Raw genomic sequence first — 14,375 nt, forward strand, 5'->3', positions numbered from 1 at the left:
TATTTCAACAAAGCATTATGATTACTGAAATGCTCAGTCTAGATCCATGTCTAGAGGCATCTTTCTTTCTTGTACAGAGTAAACCTGGGACCCTGAAGACTTCGAGCATGAGATTTTGTTCATGTTCATTTCTGCACAAAGCGAAATGAAAATAGCTGGAGGAATGTAGCTAGTTACTGTATGGCACAGAGTGTGCCACGTATATAAATTTATATATACATAAACCATTCCTGTTTCTTAAAGGTGTGTTTGTGACCACTTATATTAATTTTCAGCAAATTTTCCTTATACATTAAAAAAAAAAGTGCCCTGGAAAAAAACAGAAGTTCACAAAGATATGTCTTAAATCTGCGTTGCAGTATTTTCTCTAAATCGTAAATCATGCATTTGAGGGGATATGTTAGTTTGTGTTAAGGTTTTCCTCATAAATACAATGATTCTGGATGTGCTCTAGCTATAAATAATTTGTATTAAGCCATGTTGGATATAAAAATGTGATGTTTTCACTGTAGGTGAGTGCTCAGACTCTACTTTTCACGTGTCATCATCAGGTGAAAAAGAAGCGATCAAGGATACCATTGAAAGCTATGGGAGGCAGGTATGTGAAACCAAGTATCTTGAATTACATTCTGTATTATATGTTAAAGTAAAAGAAAGCTTACCAGTTAGTTAATGGTGCTGAAGAAAGCGTCCTGTACTTGAAGGCTGTATTATCTGAAGTAAAGTTGGATACAATCTTATGTTTGTGTAAAATGTTTACCATTATGATGGGTGTTTGACATTGATTATCCTGATTTGTTTCCAGCTGATTTGCTTAAACATTGACCACTGTTTTTCTTTGAGTGTGTGGTGCTGAGGAACAGTGCAGACAAATGTGTTCATTTTTCCTATGCAAAATGCATATTCAAGGGGGGAGAAAGATTTTTCTATCATCTCCTAACCTGTTGGACAAAACATGACAGATATTCCTCTTTGTAAGAGAAAGGTCAAGCAAAAATCTGGTGAGATGATCTGCCAGATGCTTTCTTTGCTCATACAAGATGTCCCTTGGTTTATCAAGTCAATAAGTGTTTGAAAAGTCTTTTTGGAGGGCCTTTTAGAGGGGTATATTAACAGGCATTCTTTTTATATTAGGCATACAGGACAGGGCTGCGTAGGGGTCTCCGGTAAGATTCCAGTGTCTGGAATCTGCTGTAACATTCAAGGGACAGTGGAGCAAGTAATTTTCACACTGCACCCAGGCACCCTGAAAGAGGGTCATAATTTCAACAGGCAGAGTGTGGCATAATAACCACACAAGCACCAGGGTATGTTTAAGGATCAATAACTTCAACAACTTTATTGAGGACAGGCTCCCTCCTTATACCATTAGCTCTACAAGTGGTACTTTCCCACTCGCTGTTCGTTGGTTCACAACTTTGCCCAGCAACAGCGAACATTTAGCAACTTCCATATCTTAACAGCTGGAGAACAAGCAGTTTGAGACAGCAAGGCATCCTGTGAATCACCACTTCTTTGTTCCTTCTCACTTCTTTACATTCCTCATGACTTCATCCTCACGAGTCCGATGTTATCACCAAGCATGGGGCTTGTAGACCCCCATGACGATACTCCCACAGCAGAGCACCGAGCTCAAGGCATTTGGAAGGTGGCAAAAGTTGAGCAAAGAGAACAGAGCTTGGAAATGGAGTGGCCAAGACTGGTGGTGGCTGGTTGAGATGCTGCTCCCCATTATAACAGGAGGAATTTCTGCAGAGTTAAAAGGGAGAAAAGGGCCTGTCTATAATAAATAGAAGGAGTGAGAAGCTTGGACACCAAGGCTGCAGGCCCTAGTTAGAAGAGAGCACAAGCTGAGGAGCCACACAGGGAGGGAACTTATTGAGGGGAGCGTGATGCATATGAGCAGTCAGAAATGTTGAGGAACAAAGTGTGGGTGGGGTCAGGGATCTGAGGATACTGGAGAGAGGAGCCGGTGGAGGGGTTGAGGCATTGTACAGGTTTGATAGAAGTTTGGGTTCCTGTTTTGGGGTTGAGGGAAGGAATGGACAGGCTTTCCTAATAAATATTTTTCTTCAGAGCTTGGAATGGAATTTAACATTTCTGATTGGGGCGGGGAATTGTTGTAACGTAGCCAGTTCTCCCTATGGTGGATAATAAGCTTTTTATGGTCACTTGCACTATATTAGCTCAGCTGGCAGGAAATTGTAAAACGCCAAACAGTAGAAAGTGATGAAGGAAGGAGGGTGGGAAAATTCAGGCAATTGTGTTTTATTTGTTTATTGTGTTATGTTTTTTTGTTTGTTTGTTTGTTTTTAAGTAAAGTAATCAAATATGAAAAAAATAAGCTACTTAGTGACACCAATTGTAGAGAGCAGGCAGGCTAAAAGGTAAAAGCAATCCTTAGGTCCAGAGAAATCTAATTGAAGAAAAAGTATTTCTAAAGTAAGTCCTTTTATTTTAAAGGAAAAAAAAAAAAAAAGGAAAAATTGAAGAAAATAAAAGCGATTCAGTATCTTTATTTCTGTTGTATGATGGATAAGCTTGCAGCACAAATTACGTGGATTAACTGTAACTTCCTTTCTTTTGGTAATCTTTCTGTCTGTACCTGCTTACTCAAGGAAAAATATATTTTAGAAACTACCAACTTGATAGAAAAAACAGCACATGAAAATCAGGCTGACAAAGCAGAAATTTCGCATCAGGAAGCCCTAGCAGAAAATGAGGATTCCCACAGTGCTGACAAGCAGTTAAGCCCAATACCTTGGGAAGAAAGGTATGAAAGAATGTGGGTTGAAAATGAGAAAAGGGAATTGAAAACAAACTTTAAAAACATTACAGCAGAGCTGAAGCAGCTGTTTGGTGAAGTTTGTGAACCTGTGAAAACTACTTTCTTTGTGGAAGAAATGTCAGAAGACAACTTTAATGAAGAACTGAATAGTTTTCACGTTGCTTCATCTGGCATGACAGAATCAAACAACAAGTTAGAAAGTAAAAGTGAATTTGGAGATACTAAACTTAATGCAGACCTAAAAGAACCCAAAATGGAAATTGTAATTCCAAGGCTTGGTGTTCTTCCTGATCGAAATAACTTAAATGCAAACATGGAAGATACCTGGAGTACAAATGAAAGAGTTTGCACTAATGATGCAGATAATACAAAAGTGCCTCTAACAAAAGAAGAGGAAAATAAAGTGCCTACTACGGAAATGGAAGAGAACAAGTATGGAAGTGGTAGAAATGCAGAGGGAAATCCTGAATACTCCCTGAGACACTGTTTAAAAACAAATATTTTGGATGACATTTCTAATATATGTCCTAATTTAAGACCTGCTTCTACAGATGATGAAAATGCATTTTTTGTAGCAGAACAGAAATTGGGAAGAGACTGCTGTCTTAGTGACAATATTTCCAGAGACTACCTTATCAAAAACAATAAAATAGGAGAAGCAGAAATTGAACGTATTTTTGCAAATACTCAGCAACCTTGTGGCACTCTGGAAAGGAATCTGGATGAAGAACTAGAACAAGATGTGGAAAGATTTAAGAGTAAGGTAGGAATGCTGCAAATGGTATTCCTGTCTTTGGAGAAAGAGAAGGTACAGCTACAAAAAGAGGTAGAAGTTCACCTGCTACTCCTTATTCTTTAGCCTTTCCGCGTTTCAATGGTCCTGTTCACATTAGCTATTCATCATCAATGGAAGGTGCTTTGTGCAATTTGTTTCTTTGTTTTAATGTTTCATTACTTATGAATACAGAGAGCAGTGGAGAGTTGTCCTCCGCATTACTTGATTAGGTTTTGAGAAAATAGAATGTATTATTGTTTCAGTTTAACAATAGGTGACAGTCAGTTCCAGTGTAAGTGGTTATCACTTCATTGCCGTAAAAAGAAACGCACACAGCTATACCAGTGCTGATTCTCAATCAAAGAATGAAAATAGCTTCTGAACAGGGTCTTGGCTAATCTATTCTTTTGCTGTGAATTGTGCATGGCGTGCCTTCATTGCCCTTCACTAAAATTCCTGTTTGCTGTGAAACCATTTCTGCTTGTGGGTTTGAGATTCCCCTTGCTCCCCCCCATTAAGGAGGTAGCCGAGCATACTTCCACTTGTATTCTCTGTGTATTTACAACTAACTGTGTGTAGTCCTTCCAATTTCTCGTCCTCCAGTAATGCTTTCTTTTCTGTTGTTCATGTTTTAAGATAAATCATTGTTTTCTTTCTAAAGGCTATGTTTTTGTTATGCTTTAAATCACAGGTGGATTCAGCGTACTTTCATTGACTGTATACTTTGTAGTGTTATTTTTATGAAAGTATTTCCCTATATAAATTGAAATGGTCTTATTTTATTTGATTTCAGAAGTAAAGCTTGAATTACTTGATCATGGATATGGTATTTCTCTCCTGTAGAAAAATAGAAATATATGAAGCTGATCTTTCTTTTCATAGGTTGAGAAGGAAAAAAGGAAGCAGAGATGTTTCAAAATGCAGGCAGTGGAGAAACAAGAAGATCTTGATAAATTAAATGCACCAGCAGGCAATGCAAATCAGCAAATGAAACAAAAGCTTAATCTCAGGAAGAATGAATGTTTGAAAACTGAGGATGATAAAATAATAGAAGAAAAGCACAAAAAGGATTTTTCATCTGAGGAGACTTCAAATGTAAATGAAATGCCAATAAAAAGGTAAAGAGATTAAAAAAAAATCTCTCTAATTCTTATTTGTAATATTAAGTAGCTTTAGGAGTTTTTTTTTTGTTTTGTTTTGTTTTGTTTTGTTTTGTTTTAATCTTATAGTAGTTGAAGTAGTTTCCTCAGTGCTGAAAGCCACACTGATTAGTCCATTGCGTCTCAAGCATTTAAGAAAAATAATATTTTCAGGAAGAGCTAAGTTCATAACAGAAGTTCGGATTTATTGCAGTGGGGGGTGAGAGAGAGATCTTGTGAATTTAATTGTCAATATTGAGGCTAAGCATGTTTTCAAAACCAGGGCCATAAGACTGGAAGAAAGAGTTATTGTCTTAGGAAATAGCCACACAGAAAAGTAGGGACTTATTTGCTTTCTCCCTTTTCTAGGAGACTTTAGTGATCCTCATGCAGCTGTTTTCCTTTTCATTAAGCTTAGATTGCCTCTGTCAGGAAAAAGGGAAAGATAGTATTACCAAACTTATCTAAAAAGTTTGAAGAAGTTGCAGATGCTTTTACGTAACCTCAAGCATTTTTTACTGTTCCTCTGAGGGGAATCTCTGCTCTGTGTACTTCTTCTGATGGGGATAGGGATGTTCTACCTTACCTGAATTTTCCTCAGATTCTACCATTCTTCCTCAGTTCTAGAGGAAAATGTTTTAATAATTGAGTGTATTCTAGAATCTTGGGAATCAAGCTTGTGGTTTGTCGCAGATGTGTTTAGTCTTGGTTGTTTCAGGACTTGTTTCTGGAGCATATGCTTCATATTTTATGTAAGATACTTGGTGAGTTGTTTTTTTTTTTTTTTTTTTCTTTCTGTTTAATGTAGTAAATCTTTCCTGAAAGCAAAAGATGTAAAGAAAAATGAGAGTAAAAGACAGTCTTCAAAGCAGAAGGCTAATCAGAGGATGAGTTCCTCCAGTGGAAATCATTTTCAAGTACTGGATGATAGCACTTTCAGTGAAACATCTCAAGATGAAGAAAGGTACTGAATATAAGGAATATTATAAATAAAATTTTGTTATAAAAATTGACCTGAAAGCTAAAAATAAGTTTTGTATATAGAATGCATACAATGATTCTTCTTTCATGTGACAATTTAATCTAATGCCTTTTATGTTCAAAATCACTTACTTAGAATGCTTTGAACATATTAGTCAAGCTAATGATAGGGGAAAATGAGCACAAATTCTGAACTACCTGAATGTGTGCACGCATTTATATTTACACATGTGCACAAACGTACATTTTTTTAATACATTTTTTAAGGGAGATGGGAGACTAATAAAAGGCAAAGTTGCTTGTACACTACAGGTTTCTCTTTTTTTTTCTTTTCTTTGCCTGCCCAAAAAGAGAAATATTACCTCCTTTGTAGTACAGCACAAAGACAGCTGTATAAGCTTTGGATGTTGCTCTAGTATCTCTATAATCCACTGTGCTGTAGAGTGTGAATAACAGTTTTTCTAGAAATAATTCAGTGTATTTGGCATGCCATCAAGCTGTCTCAGATGCATGAAGCATCAAGGAGAAACTGCACAGAGCTTATCAGTACAGGTTGCAGGCACATAGTTCTTGCTGAAGAGCAGTTTTCCCTCATTAATGAACTTTTGTTTAAAAAAAAAAAAAAAAGTTGATGTTTTGCTGGCCTGAAACTACCTCAAGTGGAAAGTAGTGAACTCAGGACGTCTTTTGTACAAAAATAATTGTAATGACTAAATAAGTTTGACTGAACGAGCAGTCCTCAAACTGAGAGTGACACCATCATGCCTAGATGTCCTGAGTCTGGGTGGGATGGAGTTAGTTTTCTTCCTGGCAGCCCACACAGTGCTGTGTTTTTTAGATACATGACTAAAACAGTATTGATAACAAATCAGTGGTTTAGCTGCTCCTGAGCAGTGGTTTCACAGTGCTAGTGCATTCTCTGTTTCTGACTTTGCCATCACAGCAAGTAGGTTGGGTATGGGCTAGAGGCTGGGAAAGGACACAGCCAGGGCAGCTGACCTAGAATGACCAAAGGGATATTCCATACCATGTAGCTTCATCGTGCTCACCACTAAAAACTAGGGTGTAGTCTTGCTCAGAGACTGTCTGGGCACTGGTTTGCTGTTGGGTGGTAGTGAGTGTTTTGCATCTTTTTTTTTTTTTTTTTTTTTTCTTCTTTTCATTTAGTTATCCCTGTTTCTATTTCTTCCCATGAGTTTTTCTTGCTTTTGGTTTTCTGATTCTCTCCCCCACAGGGGGAGTGAGCAAGCAGCTAGTGAGTGCTTAGTGGCTAGCTGGGCTTAACCTACCAGAGCTCACAGGCAGTAGCATTAGAGGTTGGACCTGATGATCTTTTGAGGTCCCTTTCAAACTGGGTTGTTCTGTGATATTATTCTTAGTATCTTGTGGGAAAGATAGCTTTCCTGTACACTTAAGACTTTTTTTATCGGTCTTCAACTAGATGTTCAAAATTCTTATATTAAATTTTAGTTTAATTCACTTATGAAATAGTTTTCAGAGCAACTTCAGATATTGCTTGTGATGCAGAATAAGCATTCCAGTAATGAAATGTATTTCTGTTTTCCAGACCTGCAGCAAAAACAGGGAGTGAAAAGAACAAGGTAATGTAAAATTAGTTTCTTGATAATTATTCTGTATCGGTTTTTAATCAGTTAGATAGGAACAGCCTTTATGTAGTGGTCCACCAGATGCACAAATTTCTGCTAGTATGCAACTTCACACTATTTGAGCCAAATCTATGGGCTGCAAATGAGAGAATGAATTGTTCTTGCATCTGTAATGATCTATAATAATGTGTTGTTGTATGCAGAAAATATTGTATCTTTTATATATCTTTTTTAGGTCAGCGTACAAATGGATGTTATGGATAACCTTGATTTAACACAGTCATCTGACACAACTACAGAAGATGCTGAATCACCAACTCCAACCTACAAAGAAGCTATGTTGCTGTTAGAACAGCTTAGTGTGGATCATGCAGGTAAGTTTTCAAATCACTGTTTTCTGTTACAAGTTCCTCTTTTAAAACATGATCTCTTTGTATACCTAATTTTTCAGTTTTCTATTTTGATCTGAAGTTTGCGATGAGAGACAACTCCTGCCCACACCCTAGAGAAGTATGAACTTCTTCAGCACTGAGTGTGGAATTCATCTCACCTTATCTTTTATGTCTATCTGTATCATCAGCAAATGCATCTTACTTATGTCTCTAGTCTAGTCAACAGGACAGTGGGGGAAAATAGGATGAAAAAAATCAATGAGTGAGATAAAGACAGGGACATCCCTTACCAATTACTGTCATGGGCAAAACACTCCACTTGGGGAAAATTAATTTGTTTGCTATTTAGAACAGATTTGAGTGGTGAGAAAGACCGAATAATAATAATAATAAAAAAAAACTATTAAAACAACACCTTCCTCACACCCAGGCTTAACTTCCTCACTCAGGCTTAACTTCACTTCAGTCCCACCACCTGAGCAGTGCGGGTAGGATGGTGGGTTTGCAGTCTGTGCAAAGCAGTGCCTCTCCTTCCTCTTCACACCTTTCCCTGCTCAAGCATGGGACCTTCCACAGGCTGTGGTGCTTCAGGATAAACCTGCTCCAGGATGGGCTCTGCATGTGCTGCATTTCTTGTCATGAAGATCTGTTCCAGTGCGGGCTCTTCATTGACTACACGTTCTTTAGGAAATGTGGGGCCCTCCATGGGCTGCAGTGTGGATACACACTCCAGCATGGTCCTCTTCAGGGGTTGCAGGGAAATGCCTGCTCCATTATGGTGCTCTCCACAGATTGTAGGGGAATCTGCATAAGCATCCGGGGCACCTCCTCCCTAACCTTCATCAGACCTTGATGTTTGCTCTTACTCATGCTTTTTTTTTCCCTTCTCCTCCTCTGCCTGTGTGGTGTTTTTTGCCCTTTCCAAAATACGTTTTCCTGGAGGTGCCACAAGCTTGGCTGATGGGCTGAGCTGTGTCCTGTGGTGGGTCTGCTTCATCTGTGTCTGGCATAGGCAGCCCCTGTCCTTTTCACAGAGATTTCCCGCTACCAAAGCCTTGCCACCTAAACTCAATACAGCTAAGTATTAAATAGGTTATACATTGGAAAGTATTTGTGTGTATGTGCAATTTTGTCTATTTTCTATCTCCAAATAGGTTCTGTTATTCTGCTGAAAATTCAGAACATACTTCTTCAATATGAACAGATAATAGAACGCGAAAAAAGTCGGTATGCAGCTCTTAGTAGAGAAGTCAGGAAATTGGAAAGTGAAAAAGAAGAGTCACAATTAATAGCAGAAGAGACTCAAGATTTGAAATCCATATTGGCTCACCAAGAAGTGGAATGGAAAAGTGATATCCAAAGCCTTAAGTATGTAATCCTTCATTCTGATCATGGGTGTTATCTCGTCAGTATTCACGTTGCGTAATAGTTTATTTGTGTGTTTGTACAGCTGATGCACAAGATGTCTTCCACCACTAATGGAATAAAATTACAATTCTTTTAAAAGTCTAAAACTGTATTTGAAAAGATGTGACATTTTTACGGTTTAAGTTGCCTCTGAAAGTTCTTAACATGGCATATTTACTTTTTATATCAGCAGTTAGTTCCTCAGATAATCTCTGTTAAATCACAGATTTTCTTTGAAACAAGAAGAAGAAAAGAGGCTCAGAGTTGAAATGCTGTATGAGAAAACAAGAGAACAGCTAAGAAGGAAAGAGGATCAATACTGTAAAGAGATGGAGAAGAAACAACAACTTGAGTTGCACTCAGGGAATTTACAAACAGAGATAATAACATTGAGAAAGCTCTTAAAACAGGTATATTAAATACTAAGGTAAACATCTCTTTTCTGTTTGTTTTAATTGACATTGCATTCTAGTATGTTCAGAAAAAGAGGTTAATGGAAGAGGCATTAAATAACTATATCGCCACATTTTGAGGACGGTAGAAAACTGTTGGTTCACAGGCAGGTTTACAGGCAAGATTCATTTTCTCCTTTTTCAGAATCAAGGTTTTATTCATATTTCAGGCAAAGCCTCACTTGGAGTTATTTTTCCTAATTAACACAAAACATTGTATTTTTTTTCTTAAAATTTATTTTCCTTCTGAAAAAAAAATAATAATATTCTTGCAGGGCAGGTATAGTAACAGGGATTTAAATTCAGGCCCAAATGGTAGCATTTACCTGAGATTCTGTACACTACTTCTGTTGCCCACAGTCAGGGGACTAAATCCAGGTAAACCTCTCTCGCCTGTATTTTTATTACAGCTTTAGTACTTTATTTCCTGTGATTGAGATGATGACATTCTTACGAATGGTTTTGTGGATCTTTTCACTGGTCTTTGCATACTTTTAAGTATATCTGCCATGGTTCTACACAGTTTCTGCTTAGGACATTGCAGTAGGGTACAGTCAATGGAAATGATGTGCTTTTAGAAATGTTATTTATTCAGTTTATGTTGCTCTTCATGTTAGTGCTAAAACTGATGAATGGGTGTTCTCGTATCTTTGACTTTAAGCATATGAATGTCCATTCCTGTTTTAAGTGAGTACGTATATTGTGTTAGTAATTTGACTTGGGTTTCTGCTTAAGCTCTGTATGGAATATGTTACCAAGAATAATAGCTTTCTTACATTTATTTATTTATTTTTGGTATAGAGAGTGATTCATTAAGTATAAAACTTTTATAATGCTGATTGTGCAAGCTAAACTTGGACATGTGCTGTTCATACATTTTTTTTTATTCATTCAGAAATCTAAACATGCTTGTTTTCAAATACTGAAAATGGATCTGTAAGTCTGTGCTTAGTAATAATTATAATACATTTAAATTCAGAGCAGTCTAAATCATTTGCTCTAGTAGGGTTAGCCTTTGGGATGCTTGCCATCAATCTGTGCTGTTTGTCTAGGACAAGATGAAGCAGCTTACTAAAATTCTGTACGGTCTGCCCTAAAGGGCAGTTGCATCTTCCTAAATATGTAGTCAGCTGGCTAACACCTGGATTCTGCTTTTGGGTTCACGTAAGTTGTCAGATTTGTAACATTAGGAATACTTTCTCTTGCATAGAATAAACAGCCAGGAACATAAACAGGCAAGAAGCCAGATCTACGCAACCCACATTATGTCAGAGTATGTGTTTGTCCCCTGCCACAGAAACTGAAACCAGCACAAAACAAAAACAAAAACAAAACAAAACAAAAAAGTTGCCATTCAAAGGAGATATTTTGGAAACAATATTAAATCTAGTTTAGCAAGTTGGAATATTGTAACTCTTGAGGAAGCAAAAGTGAATGAAATACAAAGAAGAATGAACTGGGAAGATATTGATAGCTCTGATTTTGCTCAAGATTCAGAAGTTCAATTATATTACTGTAGGTTGAAGAAGAGCGTGATGAAACACAGAGACAGCTCTCTCAGGAAAAGAGTGCCAGAGCCCTACAAGAAGGAATTTTGAACAGCCACCTGTGGAGACAGAAGGAACTAGAAGAAGAGACAAGAATAACCATAGGAAAAAATTCAGAGGTAAGCAGTTCTGTTTCTAATTAAATTTCACTGCTCTCATTCTAAAATTATTATAAATCTTAAGTAACTTTTTGTGCTTTTTGCTGGATTATCTACAGTTGTCAATATAACCCAACTATGTTAATGATGTCTTCAAAAGTTTGGGAAAGCAGCATCAGTTCCATGAATTTCCCTGAATTGTATGTGGAAATAGCCAATATAAAATACTACACTGTTTATCCAATTTCTTAAGCTATCTGCTATTTTTCATTTTATAGATGTTATTTTTTAACATAATTTTTAACATAATTTTTAATGTTGCTAGCAATCAGACACACAGTTACCTCAAGGCTGACCAGGAAAGAAGTTTTTTAACGCTGTTTGCAATCCTATTGCTTGGCTTTTGGATTAGTTATACCATCATCAAATCTGTTTACTTTGAAGTATGCCTTCTTCCACCTTCACATTCTAAAATTTTATAAAAGAATATGAAGAATGAATGAAATTTCTCTAGGAGATCAAATAATTGGAGGAGAGAAAAAGCAAAGCTCTACTGGGGGGGGAGGGGGGGAGGAGGAAAAATAACCTCAAACCTGCCAAGGGTTTACTGAATTTGCTAAGGACATCCAGTGCTTCAAGTAATTATTTGTTCTTTGTTGTACTTTTCAAAGAACATGGGATTTTTACATTAATGTGGAAATAATTTATGTATGTTATGAGCAGAAAACACGTAAGAGTACTGCATTTAAGGGATGATTGCTGGAGTCGTATAGTTTGCTTTCAGTAATAAAGAAAAAAAGCTAGGCCTTGAGTCATTTGAGGGCAGATACAAGAGGAGAGGTAGCATTTATAGTTGTTGCAATTCAGCTTCATGTTAGAAAAGGAAAATAACCTTTTTATATCTCTGTTTCTACTAGATTTATAACTCAAAGGTATGTGGTTACAAGAAAACATTGACACTTGAAAAAATTGTATTTAAAATATCCCAAATATAAATTATTATTGAGTTGCTGCTTCAAGGCCGGGGGGTGGAAGGCATATGTTTGGGATGTTCATACAGCTTTTAAGGGTTTGGTAAAATTCCAGTGCATGCACTTGTACACATGCATTGTACAGTAGCTTATGTATCACCTGAAACTTCTCTCTCATCTTAGCAGTCATGCTTCAGTATTACAAATGCTAAAACATAGTTTGAAAGTGTATTTTGCAGATTAATTTCCCGACTGGCTATTTATTCATTTTCCCTGTCGCTCAGGAATCTGACACTAATGAAAGGGAAAAGGACCTGTTGTACAAAAATCAGTTACTGCAAGATGAGATTGCTATGCTAAGACTAGAACTTGACCAAGTAAAACTTAGGCACCAGGAGGATGAAGGAAAATATTTAGAGGAAAACGAAACTTTGAAAGAAAAGAATGAAGATCTTAAAAAGGAACTTAAACTGAATGAGGAAGCCTTAACACAAACAGTATTTCAGTACAATGGACAGCTGAATTTACTGAAGACAGAATCCGCAGTGCTAACTTCCAAACTTGAGCAGACTAAAGAAAGCAAAGACAGACTGGAGACAGAGATTGAATCATTTCGTTCTCGCCTGAATGCTGCTGTTCAAGATCTTGAACGTCATCAGACATCAAAAAGTGATGTCGAACGAACATTTCAGAGAGAACGTGATGAATGGCTTCGGTTGCAAGACAAGCTCCACCATGACCTCTCTGATGTGCGAGAAACCAACAACAGCTTGTCTCAGCAGCTGAGTAAAGCTGAAAGCAAAGCTAATACTCTAGAAAATGAGCTTCACCAGCTGAAACAAACACTTAGAGAAAAAACACTACTTTTAGAAATGACACAAAAGGAATTAAGTCAAGCCCAGTGTCAGGCAAAGGAAAGTGATCATGCTCGGCAACTTGAGAAAGATCAAGTAAGCAAGTTTATGATAAAGCAGGAATCCATGCAGGAGCGATTGGCCCAGCTCCAAAGTGAAAATCTTTTACTCCGTCAGCAGTTGGAAGATATGCAGAACAAGGGGATCATCAAAGAAAAAGTTGTGAATGATGTCCAGGACAGATTTAATGATATTTTCAACAAACTCAGAGCTGATACTGAAAAGCAAGTTTACCTGATGGAAGAGAGAAACAAGGAATTAAAAACCAAGTGTACAGATTTAAGAGAACAAGTCTTCAAATATGAGGCTGACAAAGTAGAAAGAGAGGTAAATTATACATTCAGAACAATTTAAAATTTATTATTTCTTGAAATTGTTTTATATTTCTGAAACAAATCATGCTTACGTTATATGCATAGGACCAAATCATGCTGATTCTTTTCTGGTTTGTTGTGTTTCTCCTGGAACTGTGAAAGATTTTGGCAAATCGGATGTCAATGCCAAGATCTCATCAGAGAAAACAGAAAAAGGTATCCAAATGTGGGGTTTGATGAAGGAGGAAGTTCTTCCTTAGAACTTTTTTCATCCCTTTTCCTTAGTCCTTTTTGTGCCGTGTAGAGGGGTGGTTTGATATACCTAATGCACTTATGACACACACACAAACACATAAAGAAGAACCATCCAATATGCAAGGGTTGAGAAATGAAGATGCAGGTAAGTGAAGTGATTGGGGGGGAAAGAAGGGGGGAAGTGTTTATAGTATATTACTACAGAAGAAATAAAGATGCTTCTCTGTAAGATGCGATAAAATTGAAGACCATTAGTATTTTCCAGGTGTTAATTTTTGTATGTGTTTTGGGAGTTCTAAAGTACGTGTCAGTTCCTCAATAATTTGATTTTGAACACTGACCTAAGTTTAGTCTTCTCTATTTTTTTTGTTGTATAGCCATATTTAAATACTTCATTTCTTTGTGCCTCTGTGAAAGGCTACTTAGCCACACAGAAGAAAGGCTAATTAGGAAATCAGTTAAACTTTCTGCAAATTGATATAATGCATGAGTATGAAATGTGCTGCTTTGCAGAGTGCTAGCATAACTTTGTATGTCTCAAATATGCATGAAACAAGTGTTGCTCCCAATTGTAGATGACTTTTGTCAATAAAATGGATGGAACTGAAAATTACGATGGAGGTAGAAGCAAGGAATAGCTAGACAGCTGAAAAAGCTGGGATGGGAAAATGTGTAGTTATGTATGTTATTGTAATAGGTAGAGTACTCTCAATTCCAGGTAGAATAATGATTAAA

General features: G+C 37.0%; 1 protein-coding gene across 4 annotated transcripts in view; it reads left to right on the forward strand.

Annotated features, from left to right (window-relative positions):
* The window catches only part of ANKRD26 (ankyrin repeat domain containing 26), a 58,613-nt gene that overhangs the window by 23,270 nt on the left and 20,968 nt on the right, over positions 1-14,375 (forward strand). For 2 of the 4 annotated variants that reach the window (XM_084299044.1, XM_084299045.1), the window contains exons 17-26: positions 513-598; positions 2,619-3,614; positions 4,446-4,681; positions 5,511-5,666; positions 7,251-7,284; positions 7,526-7,664; positions 8,837-9,050; positions 9,316-9,499; positions 11,061-11,207; positions 12,442-13,398. In XM_084299044.1, coding sequence (XP_084155170.1) covers positions 513-598; positions 2,619-3,614; positions 4,446-4,681; positions 5,511-5,666; positions 7,251-7,284; positions 7,526-7,664; positions 8,837-9,050; positions 9,316-9,499; positions 11,061-11,207; positions 12,442-13,398 — 3,149 coding nt within the window. The remainder of the gene's footprint in view (positions 1-512; positions 599-2,618; positions 3,615-4,445; positions 4,682-5,510; positions 5,667-7,250; positions 7,285-7,525; positions 7,665-8,836; positions 9,051-9,315; positions 9,500-11,060; positions 11,208-12,441; positions 13,399-14,375) is intronic. The other 2 variants (XM_084299046.1, XM_084299047.1) reach the window with 1 other exon arrangement.

The sequence above is a fragment of the Netta rufina genome (genome assembly GCF_964035555.1).
Source record: "Netta rufina genome assembly, chromosome: 1".
Lineage (NCBI taxonomy): Eukaryota > Metazoa > Chordata > Aves > Anseriformes > Anatidae > Netta > Netta rufina.